The 14,267-nt window shown below is 37.2% G+C and overlaps 1 protein-coding gene across 8 annotated transcripts in view; it reads right to left on the bottom strand.

Annotated features, from left to right (window-relative positions):
* The window catches only part of ASCC3 (activating signal cointegrator 1 complex subunit 3), a 255,129-nt gene that overhangs the window by 53,872 nt on the left and 186,990 nt on the right, over positions 1 to 14,267 (bottom strand). For all 8 annotated transcript variants that reach the window (XM_014531334.1, XM_005883805.2, XM_014531335.1 and 5 more), the window contains 2 exons: positions 11,279 to 11,390; positions 10,949 to 11,083 (listed from right to left, as the gene is read on the bottom strand). In XM_014531334.1, coding sequence (XP_014386820.1) covers positions 10,949 to 11,083; positions 11,279 to 11,390 — 247 coding nt within the window. The remainder of the gene's footprint in view (positions 1 to 10,948; positions 11,084 to 11,278; positions 11,391 to 14,267) is intronic.

Here is a 14,267-nt window from a genome sequence, read left to right as displayed (position 1 = left end):
GGGCTGCCAGAGTGATGTCTGACTGCCAGCTTAGGCCCAATTCCGCAGGGAGCGGGCCTAAACCAGCAGGTGGTCATCCCCCAAGGGGGTCCCAGACTGCAAGAGAGCACAGGCCAGGCTGAGGGACCCTCTGGAGTGCACAAAATTTTTGTGCACCGGGCCTCTAGTATGCTATAAAATCTTTAAAAAAAATTGATTTCTATCATTCCCACCTTCCCAGCTCCATGTAAGAATTAGCTGTCTTTGCTCTCTCTGCTTTCTTAAAACTCATTCCCTCTTGAGACCTTTCAAATAAGGCTTTTGTTTCCTATCACGCCAATGAAATTACTCCTTAAAGACATTTAGGATCTCTATCTTATCAAGTCAAATGACTACTCTCAGGTCTCATGCAGTCCACATCAGTAGTCTTTAACTAAGTTAATCACTATCCTCTTCTCGAGATACATATAATATGTTTGATAATAATAATTATTAACTAATTTTAACTAATAGCTACTGTTTACTGTGAGTGAGCAAAGGACTGTTTTGTCCAGTAGAAGTGATTCTATTGTGCTTCTATATATTATTACATAAAGAAAAAGCCTGCCATGCTAGTTAACTTAAAAGGCTATATGTCCCTTAGCACCAAGGAGTATTTCTATAATTATTATTATTTTTTTTGAAATTCAATGTTTTCAAAAATAATGTAATACTGTAGGACTCTGCTTTTATTATTTTGGGTCCTACAGTATTACATTACTTGGGGGTTGGGAAGGGTATTAGGATATTTAATTTTTCTTTTGCTCTATTCCACAGAAACGATACTGAAATACATTCAGTTGGCTTTAAGTATTGAGAATGATCACAGTTATTTTCCTACTTGGCTGCTTTGTGAGAATAAAAAGCAGGCTGATATGTGTATTAGTTTAAACATTGTTTTGACATTATTTGTACTCGGAAAATATTTAAGACAGGAACCATGAACATTTGGAATGCTTTTGATCACTGTTATTAATTGAGAAAAAAAAAAAAGCATTGATTTCTGAACTGCTCCACCTGCTGAATATAATGAGACTCTAACACTAATTTGAGTACTTAAACTTCATTGGGATGAAATGAAAAAACATTTTGAGAAGAAACCAATTTCTAGCATATGAAAATTATATTGTAAAATAGAGGTTTTATCCAATGTTAAAGTTTCCGTTCACTCTCCACTTACTTATTAAATGGAGTGACAAATGGCTAGAATTTAGGAGAGAGATTTTTATGTCCAGCAAGATAATAATTTTCAATGTTATTTTCATTACATTTTTACTTCCTCAATGTGGTTGTAAGTGTACTGACAATTCCAAATAGTTATGATATTAAGTTATTTTCAAAACCAAATTAATAAAGATTTTCTTTGTCAGATGATTCAAGATAGGGTTCCCTGAAAAGCAGAGAACCTTATTCATAAAACTCTAGGGTAGAGTTTTATAAATATAACTAGAGTTTTATAAATACAACTTAATGTATATAAAACCTTTCAAAATTATATCTGCAATTTAAAAATGCCTAACTGGAGTCTCGCTTTGTAAAAGCTGTTATATGACTACCCAGGAGGCTGGGGATCCCATCCTGCCCATAGGCCAGGCTGGAAACTCTGACTTTTGGGAAGAACAGTGTCAGCAGCTCTTCAGCCTTGAAGGCCAAAGTGCGAACAAACACTCCCCATGCATAGGTAGAGCTATATTAAGCAGCAAAAGCAGAAGAGACAGACATATTCAGCACAAGCCCATTCCTTTGTTTTTATCAGGCTTTTTGGGCTCTCGCACAAATGTCCTTAAAAAGATATGGATCTGTCTTCTATTTCTTTGGTATTCTCTCAAGTACACGGAATATTGGATAGAACACTCAGGAAATCTTAATAAATGTTGACAAGTCAAAAGTATTTTCTGCAGATAGCTTAGGCTGAGAAAGTAAATGGTGTGTATGTTCTCTTTTTATCTTGCTTTGTAAGTTTAAGTAGAAGGGCAAAATAAGATGCACGAAGAGGAAAAAGAAAAGTACAAAACAACAAAGGAGGGAAAAAGAGAAGGGCATTTAAAAGGTGGCTGGTATGATATGAATTCTTATCTCAATTCTGCCCTTTCCCTGTTGGGAGCTGAGTTTTTATTTTATTTTCCATGCTGATTGTGGCAAGTTGGGCAAGGCTGGGTCTTTGTTATGTGAAAAAATGAGAAAGTTAAACTGGATGATAATGAAAGAAGTATTAAAGCTATTCATTCCCTGGCATCTAAAATTATTTCTTAAGACTCCTAGTAACTGACAGTTGTTATTCTGTGGGACAGTTTATGAAGTCAAAGGTAATAAGAAAAAAATCAGAAATTTAAAACAAGACAAATTTCAGATGCTATAACAAACATATTTTATACTCATCAGAACATAAGCAACTTAAAAATCTTTAAAGTAATCTACCCACTCACAACAGACATGTCTGAGACTGAGGCCTTTTATCAGGAAAGTATTTCAGTTTCCTCTGTGCTGTGGAAAGCTGATAAAAGCTAGAAAGAAGCTAAAAAATAATGACTAGGGAAGGTCTCAAGGGAAAGAAACCAAGAGAAATAGAAAGATACTTTTTTTTCAAGACATTTTGCCATCTGTGCCTCTCCAAAGATGCCAGGCAGCTCCCCAGCCTGAGGGTAAGGGAAGCTCTTCTCACGAACCCTGGAAGACAGCCCATCAGGTTTCCCTACCAGGAAGATAAAGAGCAGCAGATGGGATCCTGCAATTGTCAGGAGGTTATTTGGAAATGCAAGGCCATGAGGTTGGTGGTGTTCACTGTCACTCAGTTAACCTTTCTTTCCTTTCATTTTTCCTTTAATGAACTCTTTAATTTTACATGCTGGGTCCCCTACCAATACTATTCATATCTGCTTGTCCTTTTTATTTACTTCATTTTAAATTTCTCTCTTTTGAAAAATATAAATTCTTGCTTATTTTCCTGATCTCATTTGCAATTTTCCATCAAGAGATTTGTAGCTATGCCCCAAACAGGACAAAATTTGAGGACTAAAAATGCTATATTACTGAAAAATGTTCTATTATGTGGGCAGAGCAAAGAATCAGTGTGCTTTTCAGGAGAACTGCTAAACTTACAAATTTACTGATAAGTGAAAATCTTATTGCTCTGGTCCTTTTCTCAATTTGAAATGGTTCTATTTTATATTAACACACAAAACTTATACTTTTTAAAGTCAATATCCAAGAATTTATGGAAAAACAACATTTTCACAATTTTTCAAATTGGATTTTACATATAACCTCCTATTTCTGTGTAGTCACAGGTACCATATCACAGGTACCATAACAACCAAGTATGTCTTTAAAAATTGTTTTTTGGAAAATTCTAGAGACAGAATATATTTGGAACACACTTTCTAAAGGTATTAACACTATAGCAACTATCTTTTGAACAATCTGTTCAAATAAATTTTCTCGAACTTTTCCTTTCTATTACTGCCCACTGAGCACATCAAATCACAGTTCTTGTTTGCCATGACGACAGGCACTTTCTCATCTAGACTTGGGCTTTCAGTGCCAACATCGTTAAGAGATTCTTCAAATTACTTTTTAAATGTCCTTTTCCCTCTGGATTTTCACTTATATCTAATTAGACTACTTACTCTATGCCATGTAATCCCTGTTGCCAAAACTGCTAAATGCTTCTGTAAGTAGGAGGAGGGCATCAATGGAGCAAGGCAGATGTAATGTCACTGGTTAAAAATAGAAGTGTGAAGCAGCTGCCTTAATTATAAAGCTTATTAATTCATGGTGTTAGAAAAATTTGGCAAGAGTTGTTATAAAATGTCTAACCTTTCCGAATAGCATCACATTGTTTAAAATTTAAAATATATGTTTTCAATAAGGAATGATGAAATAATCATTTGCCAGTAATTAACATCTGCATTTAATAACTATAATTATTAGCTATAAGATCATACATAATTTTAAAAGTAACCCTGCTTCTTGATTGACCTGTTAAAGGTATATACCCTTCCATTTCAATGCTTTAATTTTGTTTTTTTACAGTTGGAATTAAATCATAGGAAAAGGATAAAATATGTCTAGGAGAGGAAGGAAGGTATAAAAACAAAGAGGTCTAAAAAGCTACTTTCTATAGAACCTGGAAAACTTAATTAATCTCATCAAACTGCAATTTTGTTTTCTATATATTAACATTTACCATGAAGGGTTGTTTGATGTCTACAAATAATGTATACTAAAGTGCCTGTATAGTAGGTGCTCAGTAAAAGCTAGTGGTTATTATTATCTAATAGATATATTAAGACAGGATTTAAATAAATGGGTTACTATTATAGAATAACATTAGTAAATAGAGATAGTCTCAATAAAGTCTTTGACCTTATACCCAGAATATAGTATTTTACTGTCATTGAAAAGCAATGGCATCTAAAAGTATAAGTCAGAAACAGTTCTATTTTTTAGGAGAAAGTAAAAAGAGAAGTCTCAAAAGAGCTGTTACTGCCCTAACCGGTTTGGCTCAGCAGATAGAGCGTCGGCCTGCGGACTGAAGGGTCCCAGGTTCGATTCTGGTCAAGGGCATGTACCTGGGTTGCGGGCACATCCCCAGTAGGGGGCGTGCAAGAGGCAGCTGAATCGATGTTTCTCTCTCTGTGTTCCTCTCCCTCTCCCTTCCTCTCTGTAAAAAAATCAATAAAATACATTTTTTTTAAAAAAGAACTGTTACTAACAAAAAGACATTAGTGGGGTGTATTCCCCCCCACCCCAGTGTTGACTGAAATAAAGATTTACATATAGGGTGGGGGGAAAAGTAGGTTTATAGTTGTATGTGAAACAGAGTTTATTTTTTTTTTTTAGTTTTTTTTTTATTGTCTTAACTTTTACATATGTCTCCTTTTTCTCCAATTGACCCCCCCAACCATATTATTATTTATTAGTTATTGCATTATTTTTCATACAAACTATAAACCTACTTTTGTCCTACCCTGTATAATAGAGTAATAATCAATAGGAATTAGTACCTCTAAGCATAAAAGACTGCGACATTTAAAGAAATGAGACTCCCCCCACCAATATTCTGAAGGATAAAAATATTCCAAGTATCTAGAGGGCCATGAGAAAAAAAACCATGCCGCAAAGGTCTAACAGTAATCCCTGCCTTCCCTGGTCTGTAATGGAATTGGTCATCATCTATCACACCAAACATGACAGGTACAGTTCCATCTTCTCTTTTAATTCTTTAGTGGTTTTACCATTAATAAATTCATTCCAGCCCTTTCTGAATCTATATATTTTTGCCCTATATTATATCCATCAATTGAAGTAATAAATTCTCTGAGTTTATTACTTGCAGGATCAGATGGAACTTCCTACTAATTGAAAAAGTTACTCTGTTCAAGATCTAAAGAGGGCCCCATTCGTACAGTTCATTATTTGCATTTCAGTTACACTGATTCAAAGCCTTTGCCTCTCCAGACTGAAACGCCCTATTCACATACCTTCTATCATTTGAGTAGCTCACTTGGACCCACTCAAACGTTCTCTATGATGTTCTTTTGATGTGGGGCCAGGAGAAATGTATATAGCAAATCTCCTGCATAAGGAAAATTAATATGAAGGACAGAATACTATAACCTGTTTTATTTTTGGAGACTGTTTTTTATGATGGGCAACATCCTGCTGCCATTCTTAGAGCATCATACTGAGCTGGTGACCTCAGTTAGTAACAACACCCAAGTGTTTTATATATTACTAGAGGCCTGATGCATGAAATTCGTGCAAGAGGCTCTGCCCTCACAGCCCTGGCTTCATTCGGCTGTCCTGTCTAATTAGCATATTACACTTTTATTATTATAGATTACCATGGCCCATACTTTATGTATGTATTAACACACACACACACACACACACACACAGAGAGAGTTTATCAATAATGTTCTCTATCTTCTATCTCTGGCCCCTGTAAATAGCTTCACACATTGTAGGCACAAAATAAATATTTTTGGATGAATCAATATATGGTCTGTGGGTAGAAATGTAACTGATGAAATTTAATATGGACAAATAGAGTAACATATTAAGAATAAAATATCTAATTTATGCATGCTTCAGTATCTGCTTAAGATAGTAAGTCAATTTCATTTAGCATAGCTCCTTACTATTTGGAAGAGTTTAGTTTTCATCTTTAAACTTAGACATTTCCTGTTGCCTCCATCGTTTGGTTTGGTTCAAAGGGTGATATTGTCAATATAAATCTGCAAAATACAAGGCTAACTCCAACCATCCAAATGATAAAGGAAAAGAACAAAAAGGGAAGAATTCAGAAAATATGGTATAAATGTACCTAATGTATGAAATTTTTTATCAAACCCGACAACCTTCTGCTAGAAACACTGTGTTAAAAGGAAGTCTATAGTGTCAAAAACACTGTGAAAGGAAGCATACTATGAAATGGATGATCTGATTAAAAATTTTTCTTTAAGGAAAATGCCTTTTCTGGTAAATATTGCAATAAAATTATATCCCTACTCAAAAAGAAATTCCAATTCTAGAAAAGTTGAAAGTAATGTACAAAATGAGTACATAAAGAGTAAGAATTCCAATTCATTTAAATAAAGGAAAAACAACTCTATGGCCAAATATGAAATTCTAAACTAAATCTCTAAAGGAAAAAAAGGTCTAAAAAAGGTACTAATTATTAGATTCAAATATATAAAACTCAAAGAGATTATCATTTAAAACTATGTTTTTATGTCAACTGAAGAGAAATAATAGGTTTATGTATTTTTAAATGCTTGTTGAAAGTGACTCAATGTTTTAATATCATTACCAAATTTTATGGGTACTGTCTAGATTTTTTCCTCTGTGCTAGCAATAATCACATTGCAATATAATCAAATGACCTAAAAATATCAAAAAACATAATTTCTACACTATCATTAATATAACTAGAGGCCTGGTGCACAAAAATTTGTGCATTCAGGGGGGTCCCTCAGCCCGGCCTGTGCCCTCTCACAGTCTGAGACCCCTTGGGGGATGTCCACCTGCTGGCTTAAGCCCGATCCCTGGGGGATCGGGCCTAAGCTGGCAGTCAGACATCCCTCTGGCAGTCCAGGAGCCCTCGGGGGAAGTCCACTTGCCAGCGGGGACCAGGCCTAAGCTGCAGTCGGACATCCTTAGCGCTGCTGAGGTGGGAGAGGCTCCCGCCATCGCTGCTGTGCTGGCAGCCGTCAGCCTGGCTTGTGGCTGAGCAGAGCTCCCCCTGTGGGAGCACACTGACCAACAGGGGGCAGCTCCTGCATTGAGCATCTGCCCCCTGGTGGTCAGTGTGTGTCATAGTGACCAGTCATTCCCAGTCGTTCTGCTGTTAGGGTCAATTTATATATTATCTTTTATTATATAGGATAGAGGCCTGGTGCATGGGAGGGGGCCGGCTGGTTTGCCCTGAAGGGTGTCCCGGATCAGGGTGGGTTTTTTTTCCAGCCTGGGTGAGGGACTGAGGGCTGTTTGCAGGCTGGTCACACCCCCTTCAGGGTGGGGGTCCATACTGGGGTGCCTGGCCAGCCTGGGTAAGGGGCTGAGGGCCGTTTTCAGGTTGGCCACAGCCCCCAGCCACCCAAGCTCCCAGTGGAGGCTGGGTGGAAGCAGTATTTGGGGTTTATTTATCTTCTATAATTGAAACTTTGTTGCCTTTAGCAGAGGCCACAGCGGCAGGCGGGAAGCTTGGCCTGCATCGCCGGGGCAACCAAGCCTCCTGCTTGCTCCAGCTCTGTGGCTGCAGGCCGCCATCTTGGTTGGGTTAATTTGCATATAGTCGCTCTGATTGGCTGGTGGGCGTGGCTTGGGGCATAGCGAAGGTATGGTCAATTTGCATGTTTCTCTTTTATTAGCTTAGATATCTATATATATAAAAGCCTAAGCATCTGTTACGACTGAACGACTGGAATAACCAGAATGACTGGTCGACCAGTTGCTATGATGCCAACTGGCCACCAGAGGGTAGACGCTCAACGCAGGAACTGCTCCTTGATGGTCAGTGAGCTCCAACCACCCAAGGTCCCTCCCCCCACCGGCTGCCCCTATTGGCCCCTGGTGCTAAACCATTCGTAGAGACCTGCTTCTGAATTAGGGTTTCATATGTAGAGCAGCTCCCTCACTGCAGTCTATTGAAAGTGAGTCCTTGATACAAGGGTTTGTCTCGTTCTCGTCCTCTCCCTTCCCTGTGGGCCGCCCACCCACCGCGGTGGGTGTGAGGGAAGGAAAGTAGGGGGAGGTGGGGAACTGCACAGTGGCAAGGTGCTGATGGCGGAGGTGGCGGCGTTCGTTCCTTCTGCACCTGGCCTGGCAACTGTTGCCTCCTCTCCAGACCCCGCCAGGGCCTTCAGGCCCTGGGATGGATGGGAAACCAGGGGTGGGTGGTGGCGGACACAGCCACTTTCCCCGGGGGGGTGGGGGGGGGGACGAGTGCCAGTTCCCTCCTTGAGGCCAGTGGCCAACCTTCCACCATCCTTCTCCCTGGCCTGCCAACCTCCTGTGGTCCCTCCTTCTGTCCTTCCCCCGGCGGCAGGCCCCGATTGGCCTGGCCCCAATTGGCCCTGATCGCTGGCCAGGCTTAGGGACCCTACCCATGCACAAATCTGTGCACTGGGCCTCTAGAAATATAATAAAATATGCAGCCTAAGAAATGAGAAAATTGTTAAAAATATTACAGTAAGTTCAAAGTAATATTCAAGAGAATAGAAGCTTTTCAGTTGTGGATCTTCTCAGGAATACTAAAAATTCCTCTTAAAAATAATTAATACTTTTTTAGTAAGTTTAAAAATGACTTTAGAAGCATCAATGGTTGCATCTCCGTAAAAGGAGACACTGAAGTGAATAAGTTATAATATTGAATTCTTAAAAATCATGTGACTTTATTAAGCATTATAAAAACAAAGATAATGGAAATAGGCCTTTGAAACACTAATGCTACCTCACTGCTTTTCTTTGCTCTGAGTTGTCCTTATCATCCTGTTCTCTATAGCTTCTGTCATGGCTAGTTTCCTCCTAGTTTCAAAAGGAGATGAGAGTAAAGAAGATAATGAGGCTATGTGAGTCGTTTAGGAATCATGGGAGTGGACACAGAAAACACTTAAAAAACTAAATGAAAAAATCATTTCTAGAAATTACACTGTAATTACTTCAAATACAATCTTGCTTTATTATTTAATGTTTTTTTTTCTGTTAGTATTCATGTTCTTTTTAATAGAGAATAGTTCCTAGACAAGAAATTAATAAAACAGTGGTACCTGCAGATCTCCTTGTCACTGTGAGTCCCACAGTCCCACAGTCCCAGTGTCCCAGTATGCTCATTCCAAAAGAATTCTAAGATATTAGACTTAGACACTGTCTATAAGAAGTTGGGAGTTTCTTGGACCAAATACCATAGGATAGAAAGATTATATTATCGTTGCTGTGGAAATTATAAAGTGAGCAAACAATTACAGTAAACAATATTTACATCAATATACTAATGAGTTTATCTTATATATATTTGCAGATGATTTATTTTGTTTAGTTATTCACAAAAGAGTTGACTTTATTTTAATAAAAATATTCCATGAGGTTAGTGTAACTAGTGCTATGCACTGTAATGTTGGAAAGAAACAGGCTGTTGAAAAGATGTGAACAGACCTCTTGTTCTGATCAATGTCTTTTCATAGAGATGACTGAAGAAACTAATGACTTAATTGCTTTGATACTATATACATTTTTGGGCTATTTTAGTGGGGTGGAGGGGAATACAGAATGTAATAGGCATATGGTTTTCACCAACCTCCTTTACAAATAGTGTGCATCCAGTCTTAACATGACATATTTTGTACCTCCCACCTCAGTATCCTCTACCTCACTCTGTGTGTGCATGTGTGTGCGTGCGTGCATGTGTGTGTGTGTGACATGAGAGGCAGCATAGTACAGAACCCACACAGTATCAAGTTCCTAGAGTAGCGACTGGCACATGAAACGTGCTCAAAGGTGTTAGCTATTAATATATGCGTTCCCCAGGTAGACAAGTACTTTTAAATATTAGATTAGGTAAATATATCATGATAGGTAAATGTGAAAGAAAATTATATTCTTAAATCTAACAGATACTATTTTAAGATGCTTTCCAAAATTATTTAACCATTATTTTACTGTCTTTCTCCCAGGTAAATCCTGTTTTTATGAAACTCTGACTGGGAAATGATAACCTCATTCTTAAGGATGTAAAAAATTCTTCATATTTTTTCATACCTCTTATTTCAGAAATGAATTTTTAATTTTACAAAGAAACAGTTTTTTCGATAGCTATTTTAATACTCTATTTTAATCCTCTACATTTTCCTATAGAGCAAACAACAGAAAACCTATTAATACAGGAGCCATCCATTCTTCAATTCATTATCAAATATTTTTGGACTTACTATAATTATACTTGGTTCTATGCTGCCCACAGAATCTATACACTAGAAAAACTGTTAATGGGATATTAAAGTCTATTAAACATAATAAAGCAATAGGAGTGGTAGGAAAAACCTAAAAAGTAAGTGAACTAGCGCAGAATTAGTGAATTAATTGGAAAAGAATGACAATGGTCCTGAACTTTTATCTTGAAGGACAGGGTGATCACCTAGTTGCCAAGGATGGCCCAGTTTATACCTATTATCTTGATATTAATAGCGCCCTATTCCATTCATAGAAAGATCCAAGTTTAGATGATAAATTATGTGGTCACCTTATATATGCGGAACTGGGTTCAGATATGCTGCTTTAGTGATCTTGCTTGACAGATGAAAGGACTTCATAAATAGTTTCTACAAATTTAAAGGGGAACTGGATGGCAAGAATTTAAGAGAAGGTATGGAATACATAAAATATAATCTCTTTATGTTAAAGAACAATGCAGTAATAACATCAAACTCACACTTAGGATTGAAAGCAGTTCTTCAGTACTGCATTCGGGTTTCAAACGCTCCTTAAACATTTTAACTGTTTGGTGCTTCAAATAGTAATAAGAGGCAATTCGGCCGTATGTCAAAGGTTCAATGCTCCGATTATCCTATTTCAAATAAAAGATAAAGTGACATAAACAAGAAGTACAATAGAAGGGCATACATTTATAAAATCAATAATTCATACTGCAGTTGTTATTGTAACAATTTTGTTAAACTTTTTGGTCATCTTTAGAAGCAAAAGCCCTATTGTTAAAAGGCTAGGCAAACTTTCAATTGAAATGTAGGTGACTGAATCATACCTCTCCAATTTCAATACAATAGGAACGTTCCAATTCCACCAGGGACTTCTCAATCAGAAAGGACAGAAACTTGTTCACAGAATCATGGCTCACATCACTCAAATTGTAGTAGCTAGAAAATAAGCAAGGTTTCAAGGCTACAAGTTATATTATAATACATTAATGATAGTGTAGAAATTTAATTTTCTATTAAAACTATTGTTTGAATTTCACATAGTTCTTTTCAGAACTTCAAAAAACATCACTTCAATTACATTTATAGCAATTCAAATAAATAAAGCAATTGCGAATACCATTTCCATTTTACAGATCAATATTCCCATACTAAGGTTTGTTGACACTGATGAACAATGACAAGACATTAAAAATATGTAAAATAAGCAGATAAACTTCGGCATCACATTAAAAATATACTAACTTTCCATGCTCCAATCAAAAGACACATGATGGCTGAATGGATAACAAAACCCCCTTATGAGTGCTGAATACAAGAGACCCACTTCAGATCGAAAGACACACACAGGCTAAAAATAAAGGGATGGAAAAAGATAGCTCATGAAAATTAGAAACAAAGCATAACAAAAAAAGCTGGGATAGCAATACTTATACCAGACAAAACAGACTTTAAAACAAAAGCTATAACAAATAAGAGACAAAGAAGGACCCAGCAATTCCACTTCTGGGTATTTATCTGAAGAAAACCAAAGTAGTACATCGAGAAGATATATACATGCCTATGTTCACTGCAGCATTATTTACAATAGCCAAAATATGGAAGCAACCTAAGTGTCCATCAACAGATGATTGGATAAAGAAGAAGTGGTACAATAGAATATGACTCAGCCATAAAAAAGAATGAAATCTTGCCATCTGCAACAACATGGATGGACCTAGAGGATATTATGCTCAGTGAAATAAGCCAGACAGAGAAAGACAGATGTCATATGACTTCACTTATATGTAGAATCTATAAAACAAAATAAATGAACAAGAACAGTAACAGACTCATAGATATAGAGAACACCTTGACGATTGTGAGATGGTAAGGAGGTTTGGAGGATGAAAAAAGTAAAGGAATTAAGAAGCACAAATTGGTAGTTACAGAACAGTTATGGGGATGTAGAGTACAGCATAGGGAATATAGTCCATAATATTGTAATAACTATGTATGGTGTCAGATGGGTATTTGAAATATTAGGGCGATCACTTCATAAGTTATATAAATGTCTAATCACTGGGTTGTACACCTGAAACTAATATAATATTGTACATCAACCATAATTAAAAATTATTTAAAAAACTATCACCCCCTCAAAAAAACAAACAAAAACAAACAAACAAACAAAAAAACCCAGAAAAAAATATACTAACTTTTTGGTGTTAAAACTAGCCTTACTTCAGTGTATACTTTTACAGCCAACTAAACTTATGTACTAGATTTAGAAAGGATGAGAAGCATATTATATATAAATATAAACATAAAGTTTTCTCTATATATAAAAGCCTAGGTGACCATTATGACCAGTCAACCAATAGACCGGTCGCTATGACACACACTGACCACCAGGGGGCAGACGTTCAATGCAGGAACTGCCCCCTGGTGGTCAGTGCGCTCCCACAGCCAACCTCCCATGGCTGGCCAGCCTCCTGCGGTCCCTCCCCCCAGCCAGCTGGCCCTGATCGGCCCCGACTGAGAATGGGCGAGATGGCCCTGATCAGTCCTGATCGCTGGCCAGGCTGAGAGACCCTGACCGTGCATGAATTGGTGCACTGTGCCTCCAGTATATATATAAAAACCCAGCAACTTTATAAAACTCAAAGAACTACTGATTTGGGTGGTAGATCAGTTCTTTTAGGAAATTTAGTCAATGACTGTTCTCCTAATGCTTGAGGAATAATTGTCATCCTAAAGACTGGAAAGGACATCATCAGGCTAATAATAGGCAGTCTAACTAAGCTTCTGTATAAGGAAACATAGGTTCAACTCTCTATATTCTCCAAGTAAAAAGTCTAAGGACATGCCGTTCACCTGAATGTCTCTCTCAGTAACTCCTGGGGTTTTTGGTAAATCCCTAAAATCACTAGAAATCTGTGTTTGGGAATAGATCCTGAAGGCAAGGAACTGCCCCCACAGTCACGACAGACTTCTACTTGCTGGTTGGCATAAGGAATTGATATGCTCTACCTCCATCCGAATCAGGAGTGGACAGTGGCCTCAGAGAAGAGACTCATCACTGAACCCCCAGGACTAGGGTTTGCATCTATAAAGGACTAGGGAAGCAAGTGGCTTGGGAATCAAGTGATAATGATCTCAAATGGGAGAGGCCTAAAGAAAATCACAGTACAGTAATTTTTTCTTTCTTCAAAGGGAAGGATTTGGGGTTAATATACTATAAAATTTATTTTAAAATACACAAAGCAGTTCTTAAATCATGGCAGAATATTTTTTCATTAGAAAAAGAAGTTAGCACAAATGGCTAGGTATACAACCAAATATGAGAGTCTCTACTGAGTAAGGATTATAACAGCTATTTATTTGGGAAAATAACTGTAAATCATATGCTAAACATTTTAATTTTCATAAAAATTGTTACTTTTAATTTTAGTCTGTGGAGAAATTACCAACTTTAGAATAAAGCAATATTTATCAATGAACAGATAGGTAAGTATTGAAACCAATGCTGTATACAGTAGCTCCCCTGTATTCAGTTTCTTTTCCAAGGCTTCAGTTACCCATGGTCAACTGCAGTCTGAAAATATTACATGGAAAATTCCAGAAGTAATTCACAAGTTTTAAATTGTGCACTACTCTAAGAAGCCTGATGAAATGTGGAACCACTCTGATAAGTCCCACTTGGGTAGTGAACCATCCCTTTATCTACTCTGTATACCCTACATGCACTTTGTCACTTAATAGCCATGTTGGTTATCAGATCGACTGTCACAATACTGCAGTATTTGTGTTCAGGTAAGTTATTTATTAATGATG

The sequence above is a fragment of the Myotis brandtii genome, unplaced genomic scaffold, assembly GCF_000412655.1.
Source record: "Myotis brandtii unplaced genomic scaffold, ASM41265v1 scaffold8, whole genome shotgun sequence".
NCBI lineage: Eukaryota > Metazoa > Chordata > Mammalia > Chiroptera > Vespertilionidae > Myotis > Myotis brandtii.
Note: the sequence above shows the minus strand (reverse complement) of the source record. Positions and strands in the feature narration are given on the sequence as shown.